This window comes from Ochotona princeps, chromosome 26, assembly GCF_030435755.1.
Source record: "Ochotona princeps isolate mOchPri1 chromosome 26, mOchPri1.hap1, whole genome shotgun sequence".
In the NCBI taxonomy this organism is placed as follows: domain Eukaryota; kingdom Metazoa; phylum Chordata; class Mammalia; order Lagomorpha; family Ochotonidae; genus Ochotona; species Ochotona princeps.
The window spans coordinates 22,648,403-22,667,459 of record NC_080857.1 but is presented as its reverse complement, the minus strand read 5'-3'; the positions used below and the strand labels follow the sequence as shown (position 1 = coordinate 22,667,459).

At 46.8% G+C, this 19,057-nt stretch overlaps 1 protein-coding gene across 2 annotated transcripts in view; it reads right to left on the bottom strand.

Annotated features, from left to right (window-relative positions):
* Positions 1-1,140: 1,140 nt before the first annotated feature.
* DCAF5 (DDB1 and CUL4 associated factor 5) overlaps positions 1,141-19,057 on the bottom strand; it is a 72,446-nt gene continuing 54,529 nt past the window's right edge. For both annotated transcript variants that reach the window (XM_058655565.1, XM_058655566.1), the window contains exons 8-9: positions 11,745-11,872; positions 1,141-3,026 (exon numbers count right to left, since the gene is read on the bottom strand). In XM_058655565.1, the coding sequence (XP_058511548.1) occupies positions 1,257-3,026; positions 11,745-11,872 (1,898 nt within the window). In that variant the 3' untranslated portion in view covers positions 1,141-1,256. The remainder of the gene's footprint in view (positions 3,027-11,744; positions 11,873-19,057) is intronic.

Below are 19,057 nucleotides of genomic sequence, written 5' to 3'. Positions count from 1 at the left end.
CTACCATTGTCTAGCATCTTTGTGCTCAAAACAAAAGTGGCTCTGTTCTCCCTCTCCCCTTCATTTTTCACCAGTGATACCTGGCCATCCCTAGGTCTTCCTGTCTGGAACTACCCTCCGTTCATAACTATAACCACCACGGCAGTGCTGAAAATCACTTGGCCTTTTCTCAATGAGATGGGTCTCTTCTGAATTTCAGGGGTTTTAAGGCAGAAAATTCCTCTCCTCATTCCTTCTCTGCCTCCTAACAGACCTACTCAGTAAGAATCTGCCACCTGGAGATGCCAACTGCTCTGTGAAGTTCAGCCCGGACACTGCAGGCCCGAGGGAAGATGCCAGTCCCAACAACTCCGACCGATGGTGTTGGGTTGAATTAAATGAACATAGTAGCACATTCTGTTCACATACCTACAACATCTGCTCTAGTAGTCTGAGCGCAAAAGCTCCTGAGCCTTTCCCCGTCTTCCAGTATGCCTGGATGTCATCATGTGGTGCCCAAGAAACACCTGCTGGCTCTCAGGAACTAGCACCTGACCGGTTAGTGTGTCATCCATAGTCATATTGTACGCCCTCCAAACACTGCATGTTGTACACTGCTCGATTTGCAAACAATGAAACTGATCAGGGATCTTTACTGTCTTGATCTGATCTTGAGTGCTAACCTCTCATCAGCATTGAACATGCTCTGCTCGTAGTGTGTCCACACTAAATGTTCAGTGAGGAAGTATTATTCAGAGAAAGTGTGGAACCATGCTTTCCTCTCCAGCACAGCCAGCGGGGCTTGCAGGCCACTCTCCATTCTCCTCTCCTCAGCATCTCTGCTGCAGCTACTTACAGCTCGCTAGCATCACAGCCTGCTTTAACAGGCACTCGCTGTGTTACAACAGAACACCCATGGCCAAAAAACACAGACCCCCTAGGTGCTTGTTGGTGACTGACTAGAAGAAAGGTCTTATCAAATGTTCTCACACACACAAGATCAGGTCAATCCACGCGCACAGGGACACTATGCCGACTTCAGAGGAGTTGCTTGAGTTTCCCCCCACCCCATCTTAGCACGAGGCAGTGGCTAGTTAGACACTCAGACCCACTGTTGAAGGTTCAAGAGAAGGGAGCAGCATTAGACACAACATTTCAGGCCCTGGTTTTATGTGCCTTTAATACTTTTTTTTCCTTTCCTCTGTGTTCACTAAACAAGACATTTTTTTTTTTAATAAGGCTACTCTTTGTAGCTTTTTGTCTTCCCTTTGTGTTTGTCATGTTTTTAATTTCTTCTCTGAGGAGGAATTCTCTGAATCTGTATCTTCCAATTCAACTCGGTGCCTTTTCAGGCCACTGTGGCCATGAACAGCCCTGCTGCCGTCTGGGGCTGCGGGGTCAGAGGGGTCCTCTTTCGCTCCAGCACTGGGGGTTTCACAGGCCATTTCAGACCCACAACAATCCTTGTGTAGGAGCGTCCCCGCCAGGGATGAGTTATCACGGTCAGTGTCTGAATGTGCCGGGGAAGCGTAGGCTGCAGCCTCCAGCTCCCCCAGGTTCTGCCCGTTGTTGTGGGGGTGAGGGGGCCTGGGGTGTAAGCAGCCATTGTTGTGGTTGGCACAGATGGTGTCGAGACTCCTGTCCTCACTGTCGTCAGACTGGGTCCTAGGACAGCTGCCATGCCCACTGCTCAGATTGGAGCCCGATGTTTTGGGGACAGGAGGAGAGGACGGCTCCTCGGCCCGGCTGCTCAGGGCCTTGCTCAGGGCCTTCCCATTGAGCTTCTTGGACTCAAAAGTGTGTTCTACAGCGCCACTGTTGGTGGTGTCCTGGGAGGTGCCCTCCTGGGCCTCAGCACAAGGGGGGCCGCTGTGCTCGTGGCCTGGGCTGCTGCTGGGATTTCTCGAAGTCCCCTCCTTACAGACATCCTTGCTGCAGCCTTCAGGGGGCAGGTCCTGGTTCCTCTGGGCCAGGACTGAAGGCAGACAGGCATCTTTACTGGAAGAAGGGGCTGGGCTGTCCTTGCTGTGGCTGGTTCCCGCACTCCCTTCTTCAGCCTCCCCCACTCCCAGGGACGGTTCTCCATCTTTGTTATTTGAGTAAGAGATGTAGGAATAGCGGAGCCACTTGTAAGCTTTGTAAATCTTTCTCTCCACGGACTCCATGTCAGAGGTTGGGGATGTACGGCTCTGCTGGCTCTCCAGAGTGGCTGTGCCCCGCTCAGGGGAGGAGGCGGGGGAGGAAGAGAGGTCGTCCACTTTGATCTGGGGGTAATCGTAGTTGTCTTCTCCGATGTAGGTGGGAGTGGGCTTGACAGGAGCCCCGGGCCTCTCCTCCCGCAGTGCCTTCTGCCGGCGCCGCATGGCGTTCCGCTGCCGGGTGGAGGCCCGGCGCTCATTCAGCTCCTCCTCGTCCTCAGAGCTGCTGGAGCTGCTGGAGCTGCTGGACTCGTCCTCAGGGCTGGGTGAGCGGGGCCGAGGGAAGAGGTCTGTGTCCAGTTCAACCTCGCAGGCGTTCTCTTCAGAGTCGGACTCGTTGGAAAGGGCCAGGAGGCGCTTGTCCTGGTAGCGCCGTAGGGCAGACAGGCGCTGCTGGCGTGAGGCCGCATCCTCACACGTGGAGGTCGGAGGAGTAGAAGCCACTGTGTTGGTGGCAGGGACCCGTAGGGACCCCAGGTGGAAGGCGTTGTCGGCAGACTCATCTACTGTGGGAGGTGGGGAGCGGGGCAGTGAGGCCGAAGACTCGGAGTCCGTGTAGCCCGAGCGCTCGCTGACCCCAGCGTGTAGCTGCAGGATGGTGCTCTCGCTGAGGTCACTGTCTGAATCGGAGCTCCAGCCCTCGATCTCCCGGCGTACCAGGGAGTCGAAGAAGGCCATCATGCGCGGGTCCTCCTGCACCGACTGGTTGGCGTAGTCGTGCGACAGGCCACTCCCGCTGTTCAGCACTAGGCTGATGTACTCTTCGTGGGTATAGAGGCAGCGGGAGTCATCCTCGATCCGACCGTCCAGGTCTCCGGTACACCCTGGCTGCTTATACGGGCTCCAGATCTGCACAAAACGTGAAAAACAGCAGCAGTCAAGATTGATGGGCAAACAGGCTGCAGCTGAGGCCGAGCTTCCAGGCCCTGCCTGCCACCGGGCCAGAACCGCTAACCAACATGCCAATACACTCTTGACCAGACTGCTGCGCATGACATGGGAGGCTTCCAGAGGCACAGAGGAAGAAATGGAGCTGGACCTGTGAAGACCCTGAGTGCTGAGTCTAAGCCCGGGGAAAATCACACACTTTCTCCCCTACACACTCTCCCCTGCAGCTTCTCTGTCAGTAGCTTAGATGCTATGAGGAATGGGTGGGTTTTACCAGTGTTGTGTTCAAAACTTTCCAAAGACCGAAGCTGTGCACGGAGAGGTACCACGTTCCCAAGGAAAAAACAGACCAGTAGTTAGTCCTCTGTGACAGTTAATGTTCTGCCTACAGCCCCACTTCCCCCAACTGTACCATTTCTATTTTTAACTAATGGGAATTGCTTATTGGAGCTGGATAAGAATAGCCAACTGCCTACACTGCGGTTCCCTCTTGGACTTACAAGCATCAGTTACCCAGGAAACTGGTCTCTCTTATCCAGGGAGGAACCGGCTTGCTTTATAACACCTCTGTTAGCTGACGAACAGGTGGGGTACAGGGCCCTTGGAGTGGTGACCGCATCCCCGCCCTTAACATCCTCTACTCCGTGATCAGAGATATGGGCTCATAGCTAAAAGGCAGAAGAACTAACACTTGAACACAGGCCTGACTCAAAGGCTTAACTTCACAAGTTGGGTAAGTTATGCAAAAATCAGGCTCCAGGTAATTAAGCTGTCCTGGCAGAAGAGAGTGATGAGCTCCACCCAAGTGCCAGACTGGTCCAAAGAGCAGAGGAGCAGTTCGGTTCTAGCAAGCCTGTAGCCATGGCAACGCAGAAGCAATTCCAGGTGATGCCTGACAGGCTGGTGTCTATCTTTAGATGACAGCCGACCCAGAAATCGGCGGCCCCTCTCTACCCTTCCTCTATCAAGACAAAAAATTTTATTTTCCCAAAGGTATCCAAGGGCAAATCCACCTCTTGGTGAGAACTTCCCTGTGGCTTACTCCTGCCCCAGAAATTCCTTCACTAGGAGTTCCTGGGCGCAAGCGGCTCTTCCAAGGATCCCCAGTTCAAAGGGGGGGGGGGAGAAACCCAGACCAGCTTCCCTTTCAGTTGTTTCTCCAACCTCCCCGCCCCCACCACTTAGTCTCCTCCTTGGAGTTTGACACAGTGGTTCTCACACGGTGGAGTGCACCTACAGAGCCATTCATTACTATGTTGACTGCCAAGAGCCATCTTAGAGGTTCAGACTTAATTGAGTCCTAGGACTGTTTACTAAAAACAGTTTTTGAATTGGATAATCAGATATACAGAGAGGAAGACAGACAGAGAGGAAGATCTTTCCTCCATTGAATCATTCCTCACACAACTGCAACGGCTGCAACTGAGCTGATCTGAAGCCAGGAACCAGGAGCCTCTTCCGGGTCTCCCACGCGGATGCAGGGTCCCAAGGCTTTGGGCCGTCCTCCACTGCTTTCCCAGGCCACAAGCAGGGAGCTGGATGGGAAGTGGAGCTGCCCGGATTAGAACTGGTGCCCATATGGGATCTTGGCGCATGCAAGGCGAGGACTTTAGCCACTAGGCTACTGTGCTGGGCCCAAAAACGTATTTATTTTTTTATTTTTATTTATTTATTTATTTATTTTTATTATTTAACTTCATTGATTACATTGTATTATGTGACACAGTTACATAGATACTTGGGTTCTCCCACCCCTGCCCAAACCCTCCCACCATGGTGGATTCCTCCACCTTGTTGCATAACCACAGCTCAAGTTCAGTTGAGATTCCCCCATTGCAAGCATACACCAAACATAGAGTCCAGCATCTTATTGTCCAGTCAAGTTCAACGTCTTCTTAGGTATACCCTCTCTGGTCTGAACCCAAAAACATTTTTAAAAATTCACTTTTAACTTACTTGAAAGACAAAAAAGATCTTCCATTGCTAATTTGATCCCCAAATTCCACAAAACCAGGTCAGGGCCAAGCCAAACCAGGAGCTCAAACCCTATTTGGGTCTTTCATGTGGATGGCATTGACCTTGAGTCATGACCTTCTGTCTTCCAGGATGTGTGCTAGCAGGAAGCTGGGATTGGAAAGAGCTGGGACTCAAATTCAGTAAGGACTGCAGGTGGCCTGAACAGCAGGTTAACCGCTGTGCCCGGTGCCCGCCCTAACTCTATTAATAAGCACTCGGAGGGGAGTAGATAGGTGGGCCACCTTTTCACAAACAATGGGAAATCATCTGCAGAAAAGAGAAAGCTTGTGTGAATGGATTCTCAAATTCGTCATGAGACTCAATGTTTGTGAAACATTTAGACGCGGTCTCCAAACACAAGGCTCAAGCTATAAATGACTACATCTGAAATAGAAGTCTGAGGGAATAAAAAGAGTTTGGTGGCTTAGAAAAGAAGCTGAGGGAACCAAAAAGGCAAAGCCCCGGGATGTTTCTGGGGCCTTATTCACAATTCTGAACCAAATCTTTCATTTTTAGTTTAAAAATAGTAATATGTTACTACATTCTTTAATACGAGAATTCAGAGAAACAGAAGTTGTTGAAAGCGGTGCAGACTAACAATGGGGGGATGCTGTGTTAACTCCTCAGTGGCTGGCTTGAAGACTCCACCAGGTCACTCACTATCCAGCCTGCCTCCCACATCTTCACTTCAGCAATGAAAATCCCAACACAGAAAGTTGGCTTGTATTTGGGCTCTGGAATGTATGAAGCTGAGGTGGACTGTTCATTCCTGAGGACTGGAGTAATGGAACAAAGAGCAGCGGAGGCAGGCAGGAGACCTAGTGTGGGTTCCCACTCAGCTCCTGGTAAGCTGGAGACCTTAGATGAGCGGGTTAGGTAAGTCTCATTCAATCTTAGATCCCAGGCCACGACACTCCTCAAGGGACTGGCCGGAGTGCAGCACTGAAGCAGCAGGCACGGAGGGCAAGCAGCCCAGGCCCACCACTGCCCATGGCCCTGAACGCATGACTGCACTCTTGAAAGTCTGTCACCCATCAAAATCAGGCTGATGGAATGAAACAAATACCAATCCACACAGTGATTTCTCTTCCTTTTGGCAACTGCATACTTCAACCTGTGTCTGTGTGTGTTTTAAAATTTCTTTTTATTTCTATGAAAAGCACAGTGACAGAGTGTAGAAAAGGCTCTTCTATGCATTGGTTCACTCCCTAACTGGCTACAATGGTCAGGGTTGGGCCAGTGTAAAGCCAGGAGCTATACCCAGGTCTCCTACATTGGTGCAGGGATCCAAGAACTTGGGCCATCTTGTGCTGCTTTTCTAGAAACATTAGTAGATACATCCTATACATAGCCTGTATAAGATTCCACACTGCAGGCAGCAGCTTAATCCACCATGCCACAATGCGGGCCCCAATCAGAAATTTTTAGAGCTACCCTCTGAAAGACTTTCGGACACCAAAAGTACTCATTATTCCTATTCCTATTTAGGTCCTCACCCTTAAAACAGCAATTTGAAACATTGTAAAATTGTTCATTCCTTCATTCTGAAAACTGGCAACTCCGAAGTGAAGCAATGGAAATAACTTTCTGTTATATTGTAGTTAAATACGGCTAGACATGCCCCATCACGAGGCAGGCTCAGGACAAGGGAAGAGATGAGCTGCTTTCTCCCCAAGTTCAGCAGAATGTTTAATTCAGAGGGTTTGAGAAAAGGGTATGCAGTTCAATTCTTGTTCAAGGCTCATCAAAATGAGAAGCAATTAAGAGACAGACATTTGAGCCACACAGGTGACCACAGCATCCTTCTAGCTCCCAGCCCTTTTCATCGTTGGCACTGTTGTCCTGAACTTAGAAGGGTGTCTATCTACAGAAAACAACTGCACAGATAGGTCCTTGACTGCAATTCAAGAGCTCCCCCAGCTCCTCTGGAAGCCCCTGTCTGGCAGCTCTGCTCCTCAGCTCTCTCCTAGCCTCCCTTCTGCTCCTCTTCAGTTTGGACAAGCATGGCAGTATCAGGAGCAGTTCCTGGGTTGGGCTGCTTCTGAATACAATGCCTGGCACACAGAAGGTGGTGAATCAACATGTTTATCCCCTACCTTGAATGTCCCTCCTATCTTTATCCTCTTTCCTTCTGAAGTCTTTATCTACTCTTGACAACCTGGCTCATGTTAATATATCAAAGAGATGATCCCAGAAGAGACTCTACCCTTTTCCCATAGCCCTTTGTTTCTTTCTCTCTTTCTCTTTTAAACATTTATATTTATTTAAAAGAAAAAAAGAGATACAGACAGACAGACCTTCCATCTCTCGGTTCACCCCTCAGATGGCTGCAATGGCAAGGGTTGGGCCGGGGCAAAGTCCGGAACCTCCAGACTCACTGGGCACTCCTGCATGGGGAGCAGGGGCACCGTCTTCACCTCTGTATTTGCTTCTCGGCCCGGTATAAATAGCACACAATAAGCATATATCAAAAATAGGAGGTGAATAAGCAAATATTGATCTTTGGATGAAAAAAAAGTCAGAACTTGTCCAGCTCTTTCCCCTCAGCCATCAGGGTTAGCCCCAGAGCAAAGGTGTGGCCATTCACGGGGACAGCTGCGTGGTGAGCAACGGGAGTCTGGCCCTGGCAGCAGGCACTCTTCCCCCAGCTAGAAGGGAGGCAGCTAGGGGCAGGACAAGGACGAGGTGGAGCAGCAAGAGGAGGTGGACCTCAGACAGGGCACAAGATGCTCTCTGAACTACAGGTCCTCTGAGAAACAAGCAGGAGAGTGACATCTGCTCAAATAACCAGAAACTGTCAGACATGAGTGACTAACAAGAGCCTCCTGAGTAGATAATCCAAATGTTGCAACTGGGAGACAGAGCCCAGGCTGCTGAGGCTTGGTGGCCCTTCAGGCTGATGTTAACCCACGCCAAGGTAGGCACTCCAGCACACAGATGGGGCCAGCTTCCCACCTGGTCTCGTCCTTCATCTTCTCTCCTTCCTTCCTGTAAGGCTGTAACACTGTTCCCAAGAAGGCCTGTTCTTGGAAGAAGAAACCTGTGAGAAAGCAAAGTGAAGCACTCCAGAGCTTCCTGCTTTCCCGTCACCATGGCCATCTGTACACTTAAGGCTTGAGTGGCTAAATCTGCCTCCTGATGGGGCAGGATTCAGATCCCACGGGAACCTGGCAGCAGTGAGCTCATACTTCTGTCTGGATAACCTCAGAGGGAAAACATTTTCTTCTCTTTCTCCTCTGAGAACTTGGCTAGTTTCCAACTTATGACCTTTAGGGTAAAGACTGCAGTCAACTCAACAATAATTGGGGAGATTTAGCACAGAAGCATCCCAGAGTGCACAGACAAACAGGAATTTCTCTTCTAAAGGAGATGCCCAGGCAGACAGCTCTCTGAGACAACATGACGTCAGTGGGCCTAGAGAGGACATGTTACTGTGCCAACCCATTAGTCACAGGCCAAGCAAGAAGGAAAAGCCATGTAAGCGACAGGGCCATTTCAGGGACTGCCCAAGTGAAGTATCCTGAGTGACCATATGTGGCAGGGGTATCAGGCTACATGCTGCAGGACACAGTGGGCCACTGGGACAGCCAACAACAGGCCTCTATCCTAACATGACCACTAATTAGTGGTGTGACTTCAGACAGTTAATCGCTCATTTAAATATCTGTAAAAGGAAAACATTGGATAAAAAAATTGATCTTTTAGCTATGAACGTCAGTAGTGGTCCTCAGGTGCCCCCCCACACACAGAAGTTGACCCACACAGCCCAAAGCAATGACCAAATACCACTTTCTCATAGCTGCAGCTTGCCATCAAACTATTTAATTCTGGATTGTGAATAACAAGGAAAGAAAATGAAATACTGATTCATCACAAAAATCAGAATTTCTACTTGTCTTCGAAGCCCTTCAGCTTTTCCATGTCATTTTAATTAAAAACAAAAACCTGAGGGGTTGGTGCTGTGCTGTGGCGGTCAAGCTGCTGCCTATGTCTGACATACGCAGAGTGTCCTTTTGAGGTCCGTCTGCTCTGCTTCCAATCCAGTGTCTAGCTAATGTGCTCAGAAGTCAGCAAAAGATGGCTCCAGTGCTTGGGCCCCTACACTCACATGGGAAACCAGGATGGAGCTCCTGCCTTTGGCCTGGCCCACTTCTGGGTGTTGTACCCTTCTGGCCTGTGAACTAGATGATGGAAAACTTCTCATCTCCCCCCCGCCCCCGTTGCTCTTTCAAACAAATAAATATATAAATAAATGAATGGGGGGGGGGGGAAGAAACGAGCTGCTTAACTTTGGGGGAGAATATCTTCTATCCTCAAGACTTTATCACTGACCTTGAATTCTTATTTCCTCAGATGTGAAGGTTTCTAGCAATGGGAATGGGAATGAGGGGCAGTGAGCTATGCTTCTGGGAACACAGGTCTGGTGGGTCTGTCTGTCGCAGCTATGACAGTCCTCCTCAACAGAAGCAAGTGCATTCATCCAATGCGCAGCTGGTGCCAGTAGTTAGTATTCAATCAAAGAAGCTTCACTCACAACCAATATGGGTTTTTGACAGAATTTGGTAATTCATGGTTATAGTTCTGACAGTCATTTAATTATGCCTGCAACATATTAGGGCAGCAATGAATATAAAATGCACACTGCATGGGTGAGAAGATAGTGGCTTTCCTAACTTTCAGCAGAGGCTAGGAATGGAGAACTCATTATACTCAAAATTGAAGCCAAGGGACCACGTCATGGTATAGAATGCTAACCTGCCACCAGAAATTTTGAGATACCTGCATCCCATTTCAGGGTGTTTGGTTCAAGTCCTAGCTACTCCTTTTCCAATCCAGCCATCCTACTGAAGCATCTAAAAGGCAAGAGTGACGACCCACATACCTGGGTTCCTGCCATCCACATGGCAGACCCGGATAAGAGCTTCTGCCTTCTCGCTTCTGACTGGCTTAGTTCTGGCTATTACATGCGTTTGGGAACTGAACTAATTCTCTCTGTTACTTTGCCTTGTTAAATAAACAAAATCTTAAAAAAAAAACCGCAAAGATAAAAATGCAATAGTATATAAGCAGCATCTAGAAGACACAGCTTTCAAAGCTGAGTGACTTGTCTAAAAAATGGTTTTGGAATCGACTTGCCACATGATCCTGCAATCATACTTTTGTTTATACCTAACAAGACATGGACATGCTGCAGTAAAGAGACGCTGGCACTGGCACCCCCATGCTTACAGCAGTACTATTTACAATGGCCAAAATTTGGAATCAATCAGTGTACATGATTAGATAAAAGGATAAAGAAAATGTGGTGCATATGCACAATGGAATACTATTCAGCTATAACAAAGACAAACTGGACACAACTGGAAGACATCATTCTCAATGAAATAAAGCAGACCCAGAAAGACAATTGTCACATATTCTCCCTTGTTTGAAGAAAAAAAAAAAACGTCGTGTGCTTCAGCACTGCTGCAAATAGTCTTGTGAAATTTTTATACCTTTGTCAAAACAGTCATTAAGAAAGTTACACTAGGGCCCGGCAGCGTGGCCTAGCGGCTAAAGTCCTCGCCTTGAAAGCCCGGTTCTAATCCCGGCAGCTCCACTTCCCATCCAGCTCCCTGCTTGTGGCCTGGGAAAGCAGTCCAGGACGGCCCAGTGCATTGGGACCCTGCACCCGCGTGGGAGACCCGGAAGAGGTTCCTGGTTCCCGGCTTTGGATCGGCTCAGCACCAGCCGTTGCGGCTCACTTGGGGAGTGAATCATCGGATGGAAGATCTTCCTCTCTGTCTCTCCTCCTCTCTGTATATCTGACTTTGTAATAAAATAAATAAATCTTTAAAAAACCAGAAAGTTACACTAGCATAGTTTTAACGACGTGTGATCAGTCTAAAATCCACTGCATATGGTCATCTTCAATACTGATAACGGCCATTGTCTTCATTCCCTCCCAATTAGTCTTTTTGCTTTTTACTTGTTAAATTTCTTATCTGGTAAAATGGTGAAGTGTCAGGTCTTTTTATTAAAATCTAAATCTAAAGCATGTTACTGCAAAAACTAACCAAAAACACGGAAAAGAAGGGAGGCAGCATATGACAGTTTAGGTGCCTGGCCTCTGTCACCCATGTCAGACCCAGTGGGGGAGGCTCCGGATCGTGTGCTGGCATGGCCTGCTACAGGATGGAAGGCACCTCTCACACTCTTTCTTTCTTTTTTTTTTTACGTAGAATATTTATTTATTTATTTATTTATTGTTAAGATTTATTTTTATTTTTATTACAAAGTCAGATATACTGAGAGGAGGAGAGATAGAGAGGAAGTGGAGCTGCCGGGATTAGAACCAGCGGCCATGTGGGATCAAGGCGAGGACCTTAGCCACTAGGCCACGCTGCCAAGCCCCTCACACTCTTTCTGCCTCTCCCCCTACTCCTTCTTTAACTGCCTTTCAAGTAGATGAAAATAAATTAATGAACATTTCAAAAGGCTCTGAAAAGAGGGCTTTAAGTCACCTTTTTTGTGGCAACTTTCCAAAATTTTGCAACATGCTAAAATTCTTCAATTTTAAGAGACCTTGTATATGTTTAGTTATGAGGTCCTACAGACATGGTGCTAGTTTCCTATAACTTGGAATTACAGTAATTTCTCTAAAAGGACATCAAGATGTCTCACCTTGATAATCTTCTCTACACCGGAAGAGCAGATCATGTAGGTGTGGGGATTGAAGCGAACCTGGTTGACAATAGAACGATGTCCCTTCAGCACCATGAAGGCTCCGTTGACCACCCTACCAATGCCACCTGGGAAGACAGAAGGAAGCAAAAAACAAAGGGTAAAGTGAATGAAAGCCACAGGTTTCTAGCTACAACAGATAAACAGCTCTGCCTGGGAATCAAGCATTTTCCCCGACCTATACCAGCAGCTGAACAGGGCATCTTACAGATAAAGTTGCCAAGGAGCGAGACTAGAACACCTATCAGCCTGGTGCTCATCCCCAGAGCCTCTAGGGAGCCCTGAGGCACTGCTGACACCCACCTGCTGCAAACCCACTGTCAACAAAACCACAGCTACTTAGAACATTGAATTGTTGGTCTCCAACAAAGGCCTCTCATGAACAAAATAAGACAGAATTGCTTGGAAATGGTCAGGTGGCTGAACAGGGACATGCAGAATTAGAAGCATATCATGGGCCCGGCGGTGTGGCCTAGCAGCTAAAGTCCTCATCTTGAACACGCTCCAGGATCCCATATGGGCACCGGTTCTAGTCCTGGCAGCCCCACTTCCCATCCCGCTCCCTGCTTGTGGCCTGGGAAAGCAGTCAAGAACGGCCCAATGCTTTGGGATCCTGCACCCATGTGGGAGACCTGAAGGAAGTTCCTGGCTCCTGGCTCCGTTTTGGCGCAGCACCAGCCGTTGTGCTAACTTGGGGAGTGATTCATCGGACAGAAGATCTTCCTCTCTGTCTCTCCTCCTCTCTGTCTCTCCTCCTCTCTGTATATGCGGCTGTAATAAAAAAAAAAAAAAAAAAAAACCAACAAATTCTTTGTTCCATTTGCCTTCAAAAAACAAATTTTTTTTTTTTAAGATTTATTTTTACTGTAAAGGCAGGTTTACAGAAAGAAAGATCTTATGTCTTCTGGTTGGGAAAAGCAGCCACAGTGACTGGAGCTGAGCTGATCTGAAGCCAAAAGCCAGGAGCTTTCTCCAGGTCTCCCACAGGATTGCAGGGTCCCAAGTCTTTGGGCCATTCTCTACTGCTTTCCCAGGCCACAAGCAGGGAGCTGGATGGGAAGCAGAGCAGCTGGGACACAAAGCAGTGCCCATATGGGATCCTGGCGTGTGCAAGGTGAGGATTTAGCTACTGAACCATTGCGCCGGGCCCTGCCCTAAAATTCTCTGATGAAGAGAACAGAAAAAATTTAAAAATCCATCCCTTGCCACCCATAGCAGAGAAAACTAAAGGCAAAGGTACAGATCACTTTCATTATAAGCAGGGCCCAAGTATTAAGAATCTGAGTGACAACAGTAGCAGAACCTGCAACTCAGAACAAAACAAAGATGTCATTCATTCAGGAATCCAGGATGCACTCAGAGGTTCAGCTCCTCTGGGAATGGTCTCACACTCCTACAGAGCACACGTAGGCAAGTTCTGAATAAGGTCACTTCATCCACAGCCCAGTCCACAGCGTTCAACCTGGTTCCTGGGTCGCTGGCTGCAATCTGATATGAATAAGTGTTCATTTACTTAATCAGAGAACACCTTTTTGGTCCCTACCAAGAGGACAGCACCACTAGGGAACAAAGCATCACTAGGCACAATTCTTCTTCCATCTTGTTCAAACACTCTAAACATTTTCAGCATATCTGTGAGGGAAAAGGATAAGAAAATTCCTTTCCCCCAAAACTTTCAAGTTCTAGATCCGTCTTCTACTTCTGGCCCTCAGGGCACAGCACTTCCTTTGTTGTCATTTGCCAAAAAGTTCATGAAAAAAATGGAACTAAAAGACAAGTTCAGCTGCTATCTTAAATTCTTGAAACCGATTTAGTTTTTCTTACAATCACACTTTCTGTGAACTTTCTGAAGACGATGCATCTTTTTTATTACAGCAGGTGGTTTCAGACTAGACCCTCGGCAATCTGCTCCTTGGTGGTACCAACTTAGCCCAATCGATCTGGTGGGTGATAGAATGTCTTGGTTTTTGAATTGCCTTAAACATCTGCATTGCCTAGGATGGACAGCATATTTGAAGCCATTTATATTTAGTCCAACATCACTGATTTTGTTAATAAAAGACACAGAGTGATTAGTGTACAGGACCCGCAGGACTTTAACAAAGGACAGGGAGGCACCGGGGTCTATAGGCGCCGTGGGCACCTGGATCTGGTGTATTGTGCTCCTAGAGTGCAGCAGGATGAGGGAAGGTGACCTGGGCCCAGTCAAAACCAAAAAATCTACTTGAGAGAGTTAAGAGGGATCCATGGGAACCTAAGGAACCCAAAACAGTTGGCTGATGCAGAGATCTCAACTATATCCAAGGGGTTTCTTTGACTTAACTTCTTTTCCAATGCCTAATATGCTTCACATATATTGGGATTGGAATAGGAATGAAGTCCAACACACTACACAAGTGATAGGGGACTAATATCCAGGATTTACAAACAGCTTCAGAACCCCAGGGACATAGGGAAATCTGTTAAAAAATGGGCAAAGGAAATGAACAGACATTTTTCAAGAGAACAGATTCAAATGGCTAACAGACATATGAAAAGATGCTCAGGCTTCCTAGCCATCAGAGATACAAATGAAAACCACGTTGAGGTACCACCTAACTCCAGTGAGACTGGCCTACATTCAGAACTCAAGTAACAACACCTGCTGGTGTGGATGTGGGGAAAGGCACCTTCCTTCACTGTTGCTGGGAGTGTAAGCCAGTACAACAACTGTGGAAATCAGTATGGAGGATGCTTGGAGAAACTGTCATCAGCCATATGATCCAGCTATCCCACTCCTAGGAATATAACCAATAGAAATGAAATCTGCATATGAGAAGGGGATCTGTAATCCTTTATTTGCAGCAGCACAATCCACAATAGCAAAGACATGGAAACAATCCAGATGTGCATCCAAAAAAGAGTGGTTAAAGAAACTGTGGTGTTATCTACTCCATGGAATATTATTCAGCTATTAAGAAGAATGAAATTATACTATTTGCAACTAGGTGGTCCCAACTAAAGACCACCAGGCTAAGTGAAATGAGTTAATCACAAAGAACAAATGCCATTTGTTCTCTCTTATATAAGGAAACCAGCATGGAAAGTGTAACTTCAATAATCCAATCCATACTGGTTTTTTTTGGGGGGGGGGGCTGCATCCCGTGTGTTTTCATGTTTTTTTATCAGTTTTATTTATTCCAAATACTTTTTCTCTTGTCAAATTCATTGCTGACTCATGGATTACATGGTGGCATCATTTTTCCCAAGAGACTTCTGTGTTTCCTTTTTGTCATCCATTTATTGGTTACTCAGTGGTGCTTTCTTTCATGGTGCTGTAATTTGTTGTTGTTGTTGTTGTGGCTATTGTTCTAACTCATACCAGTTGTTGACCTTGTTTCATGGCTTCTCAATTATGGAAATGTATAGTGATGGAGTATTGGGGTCTACCATACCCAGATGTGAGGGTATAATGCATCCCTGCTTCCAGATGAAGGATGGATTCCCAATGAAACTGTTGGACATGTGTAAACAATGGGATGCTGGACTGTCTGACATTGTCTGTACCAACAATGTTGGGGTACACTTAAAGAGACTGATGGAATTATAATTCCTTATGAAGGACAATACCATTGTAGTAAAATGGGGAAAATCTGTTGGGGGGAATCCCAGTCTATAAGGAAAAAGAAAGAAAAAAAGGAATGGAGTCAAAAGCCTATAACTGGTTTCTAAACATTTGAAAAAAATATTACTTACAGAAAAGAAACAGATTTTATATCCATAGTCTTAAGAAATTACAATACTTGCTACTCTCCCTCCCCCTCAACCCTCTTCCTTCTTTGCTTCTAAATATTTCCAACAGCTACTAACCAAGCTGGTTTTCTTTTGAATTCCTCAATCTAAGGGGCTGTGGATGGGAGTAATCCCTTCCAATGGTTTGTTGAGTACAAGCTCCACAGAAGTTGATTTCTTTTACACTTGAATCCCTGGAACCTGGTGGGACAGGATAGGTGGTGGCAATGCCTAAAACATGCAGGTATACAGTAACTGTATTCTGAATGAACAGTGTTTCACGAGAGTGAAATTTTAGAATAAGTAACATCAGTGGAGAACAGATCGAAGGTTTCACATCTTAAAGAATCAGCTACCACAGTGATTTATCATTTATCAATCAAACCAACATTTCCGACAAATGCTATTTGGAAAACAGTTACAGTAACTTTCAGATCTAAAAAACAGCTGAAGGATAGCAATGTCTAAAAATTTAGAGCATGGAAAGCTGTTTCTAGTATTCTTTCATGTGCCATGATCTTAGCTTATTTAATCTGATTTCTCTTATTTCCAGCAATCCTTTATATAAGGTCACCTTGCCCCCCAACTCCTGCCAAAAAAAAATCCTGGTACCTAGTAAAAAAAGAGAGAGAGAGAGAGAGAGAGAGAGAGAGAGAGAGAGAGAGAGAGAGAGAGAGAGAGAGAGAGAGAGAGGCAATACAGCTAAGAGACTGATGCCGCAGACAAGCACAGAAAGAGTAACCACAGCCCCTTTTTGAGGGCTCTGCAGACAGAATCCTAGCAGTGCATGGGCTTCAGGGAGGTTCTCCAGTTTCATTCCTGCTTTCAGGGTTCAAACGATTGAATATAGCTGGCAACAAAGTTGAACTACAATCATTTTTCTGAGAAAACGCTTTTATTAGTCATGAAGGTCTGTGTCAGGATGAATCTTCCTCCACTACACAGCCAGACTGCTGGTCAACAGCAGGATCAACCGGAAGGACATCAGGCAGGGCATATTTTTTTCCCAAGGGTTATTTAATTTACACAAACTCCCTCTAGGGTTATTGCTAGCGCTGTGGATGAGGACTCTGACGAGATTCAGTATCACTCCAAGTGTGCTGAGCTGAATCACTAGCTGCTCATTAATGATGACACCAGTGGATAAAACAGAACACCCAAGACAAAGACGGCGGCCCGTTCTTGAGCTGCCACTGTTTATACAGCTTGCACAAGCCAACAGCAACTTCTTTGGGACATCTGCTCTGAAACATGAGGAAACTTCTTTATATACCTCACCAGGAAGTGGAGGCCCAAGTTCCTATCCATCCATCCATCCATCCATCCATCCATCCATCCATGTTTGTTTTAGAAAGGGTGCTGGACAGATAGAACAGATGATTTATATAGCCTACTCTAAGACCTCAGAGAAAAACGCTGGAACAGGTCACTCATAGAATTCCAGCACTGGTGACTCACCAGCTCCCATGTCTCCAGGATCCCAGGAAACTCACAAAACGCTTTGCCTGGGACTCACATCAAGACCTTCCTGCAATGCCAAGGCAAATGTCTCCTCCAGAGAGGGCAAGGGGCCAAGCCTCTGGGTCCTAATTTTCCCTTTCCTTCGCCACCTAGGCTCCTCTTTTCAGGACACTAAGCTGGAGTCTAATCCCCTAACCTCTCTGAGGTCAGAACAGGACGCCTATTTCTAGTTTCCTTCAGCCACTTCATTCTTGCCAATTCCATTCACCTCACAAAATGACTGAGCTTTTGGCTCAAAAAGCAAAACACAGCTTGATTAAGGTTTCTGGATGCCTTTGGCCAACAGTAACATCAATCACTCTAGCAAGTGGATCTGAGTAGCACTTGGGACGTAAAACAGTTCTTTCAAGTGGATTGCTCTGAAATGAATTCCAAATACAGAGTCAGAGTCTTGGGATTTTTCTCCCTTCTCTTAGTAAGCCATTAACCCATGGGTGAGACAAATACCTGAGTGAGAACAGGCAGAAAAAAACTACTGGAATAACTAATTAAAAAGATGCATTCCCTCCCCCTCCCCCATCACCTTGCTCTGCTCTTCCTATTCTCCCTTTAGAAACGTACTGTAGGGGGCCTGGCAGCGTGGCCTAGTGGCTAAAGTCCTCGCCTTGAAAGCCCCGGGATCCCATATGGGCGCCGGTTCAAATCCTGGCAGCTCCACTTCCCATCCAGCTCCCTGCTTGTGGCCTGGGACAGCAGTCGAGGACGGCCCAAAGCTTTGGGACCCTGCACCTGTGTGGGAGACCCGGAAGAGGTTCCTGGTCCCGGCATCGGATTGGTGTGTACCGGCCCGTTGCGGCTCACTTGGGGAGTGAAACATCAGATGGAAGATCTTCCTCTCTGTCTCTCCTCCTCTCTGTATATCCAGCTTTCCAATAATAATAAAATCTTTAAAAAAAAAAAAAGAAAGAAACGTACAGTAGGACATGTCTGTTGCTCTCTGTCTTTCCCTTGCTAGCACGGAGGCTCCGTAACGGCAGGCCTGGCATCTGCTAGGCGGACTCCTTGGGATGCAGTGGTGTTGGTTCAACTTACTGTATTCCTATCACCCACATGGGAGACCTGGACTGAATTCGCAGTTCCCGGCTGGTTTAGCCCTTGGCTGTTATGGGCATTTGGAGAGAGAACCAGCAGATAAGAGCGCACACGTTCCCTTTATCTTTCACACTGTAACTCAAATAATTTTTTTGTTTTGAAATTCATGCACAGTGTGATCTTCAAAAAGTTCAGAGAGCCTAGTACAGCAGCCTAGCGGCTAAAATCCTCACCTTGAATACGCCAAGATCCCATATGGGTGCCAGTTTGTATCCTGGCAGCCCTGTTTCCCATCCAGCTCCCTGCTTGTGGCCTGGGAAAGTTGAGGACGGCCCAAAGCCTTGGGACCCTGCACCGGGGTGGGACACCTGGAAGAGCTCCTGGCTCCTGGCTTTGGATTGGCTCAGTTACAGCTGCTTGTGGAGTGAATCAACACAGGGAAGATCTTTTTCTCTCCTCCTCTCTGTATATATGTGACTTCCCAATAAAAATAAATCAATCTTAATTAAAGTTCACAGAAAATACATGTTATGAAAAAATAATAATTTATAAATTTTTTCTATCAAACTTACCCTTAATTTCCATTTTTCTCGAATTTCTTGAAGTACCCCTTAATACATAGTAGTAACAAAGTCTCTCATTTGCTTGCACAGCTTTCAGAAAGTTTCCTGACTATTAAATCGCACAGTATAAGGCAGGGCAGAAGCATTCTACAGAAGTGATGTCTGGACAGTTACTTTTACATCATTTGCCTACAAATGAGCTATGCTCAAGGCAGCACTGGCCTTGAACCCAGGTATGACTCTAAGCCCAATACGCCCTCCAACATCCCACAGGCCTTTATGTGGAACTGCTCATCTGTTTATTCCTCTTCAGTATCACAATATTAAAACAGATGGCCTTTCAATGGGGTAAAATGTTGCACTGGG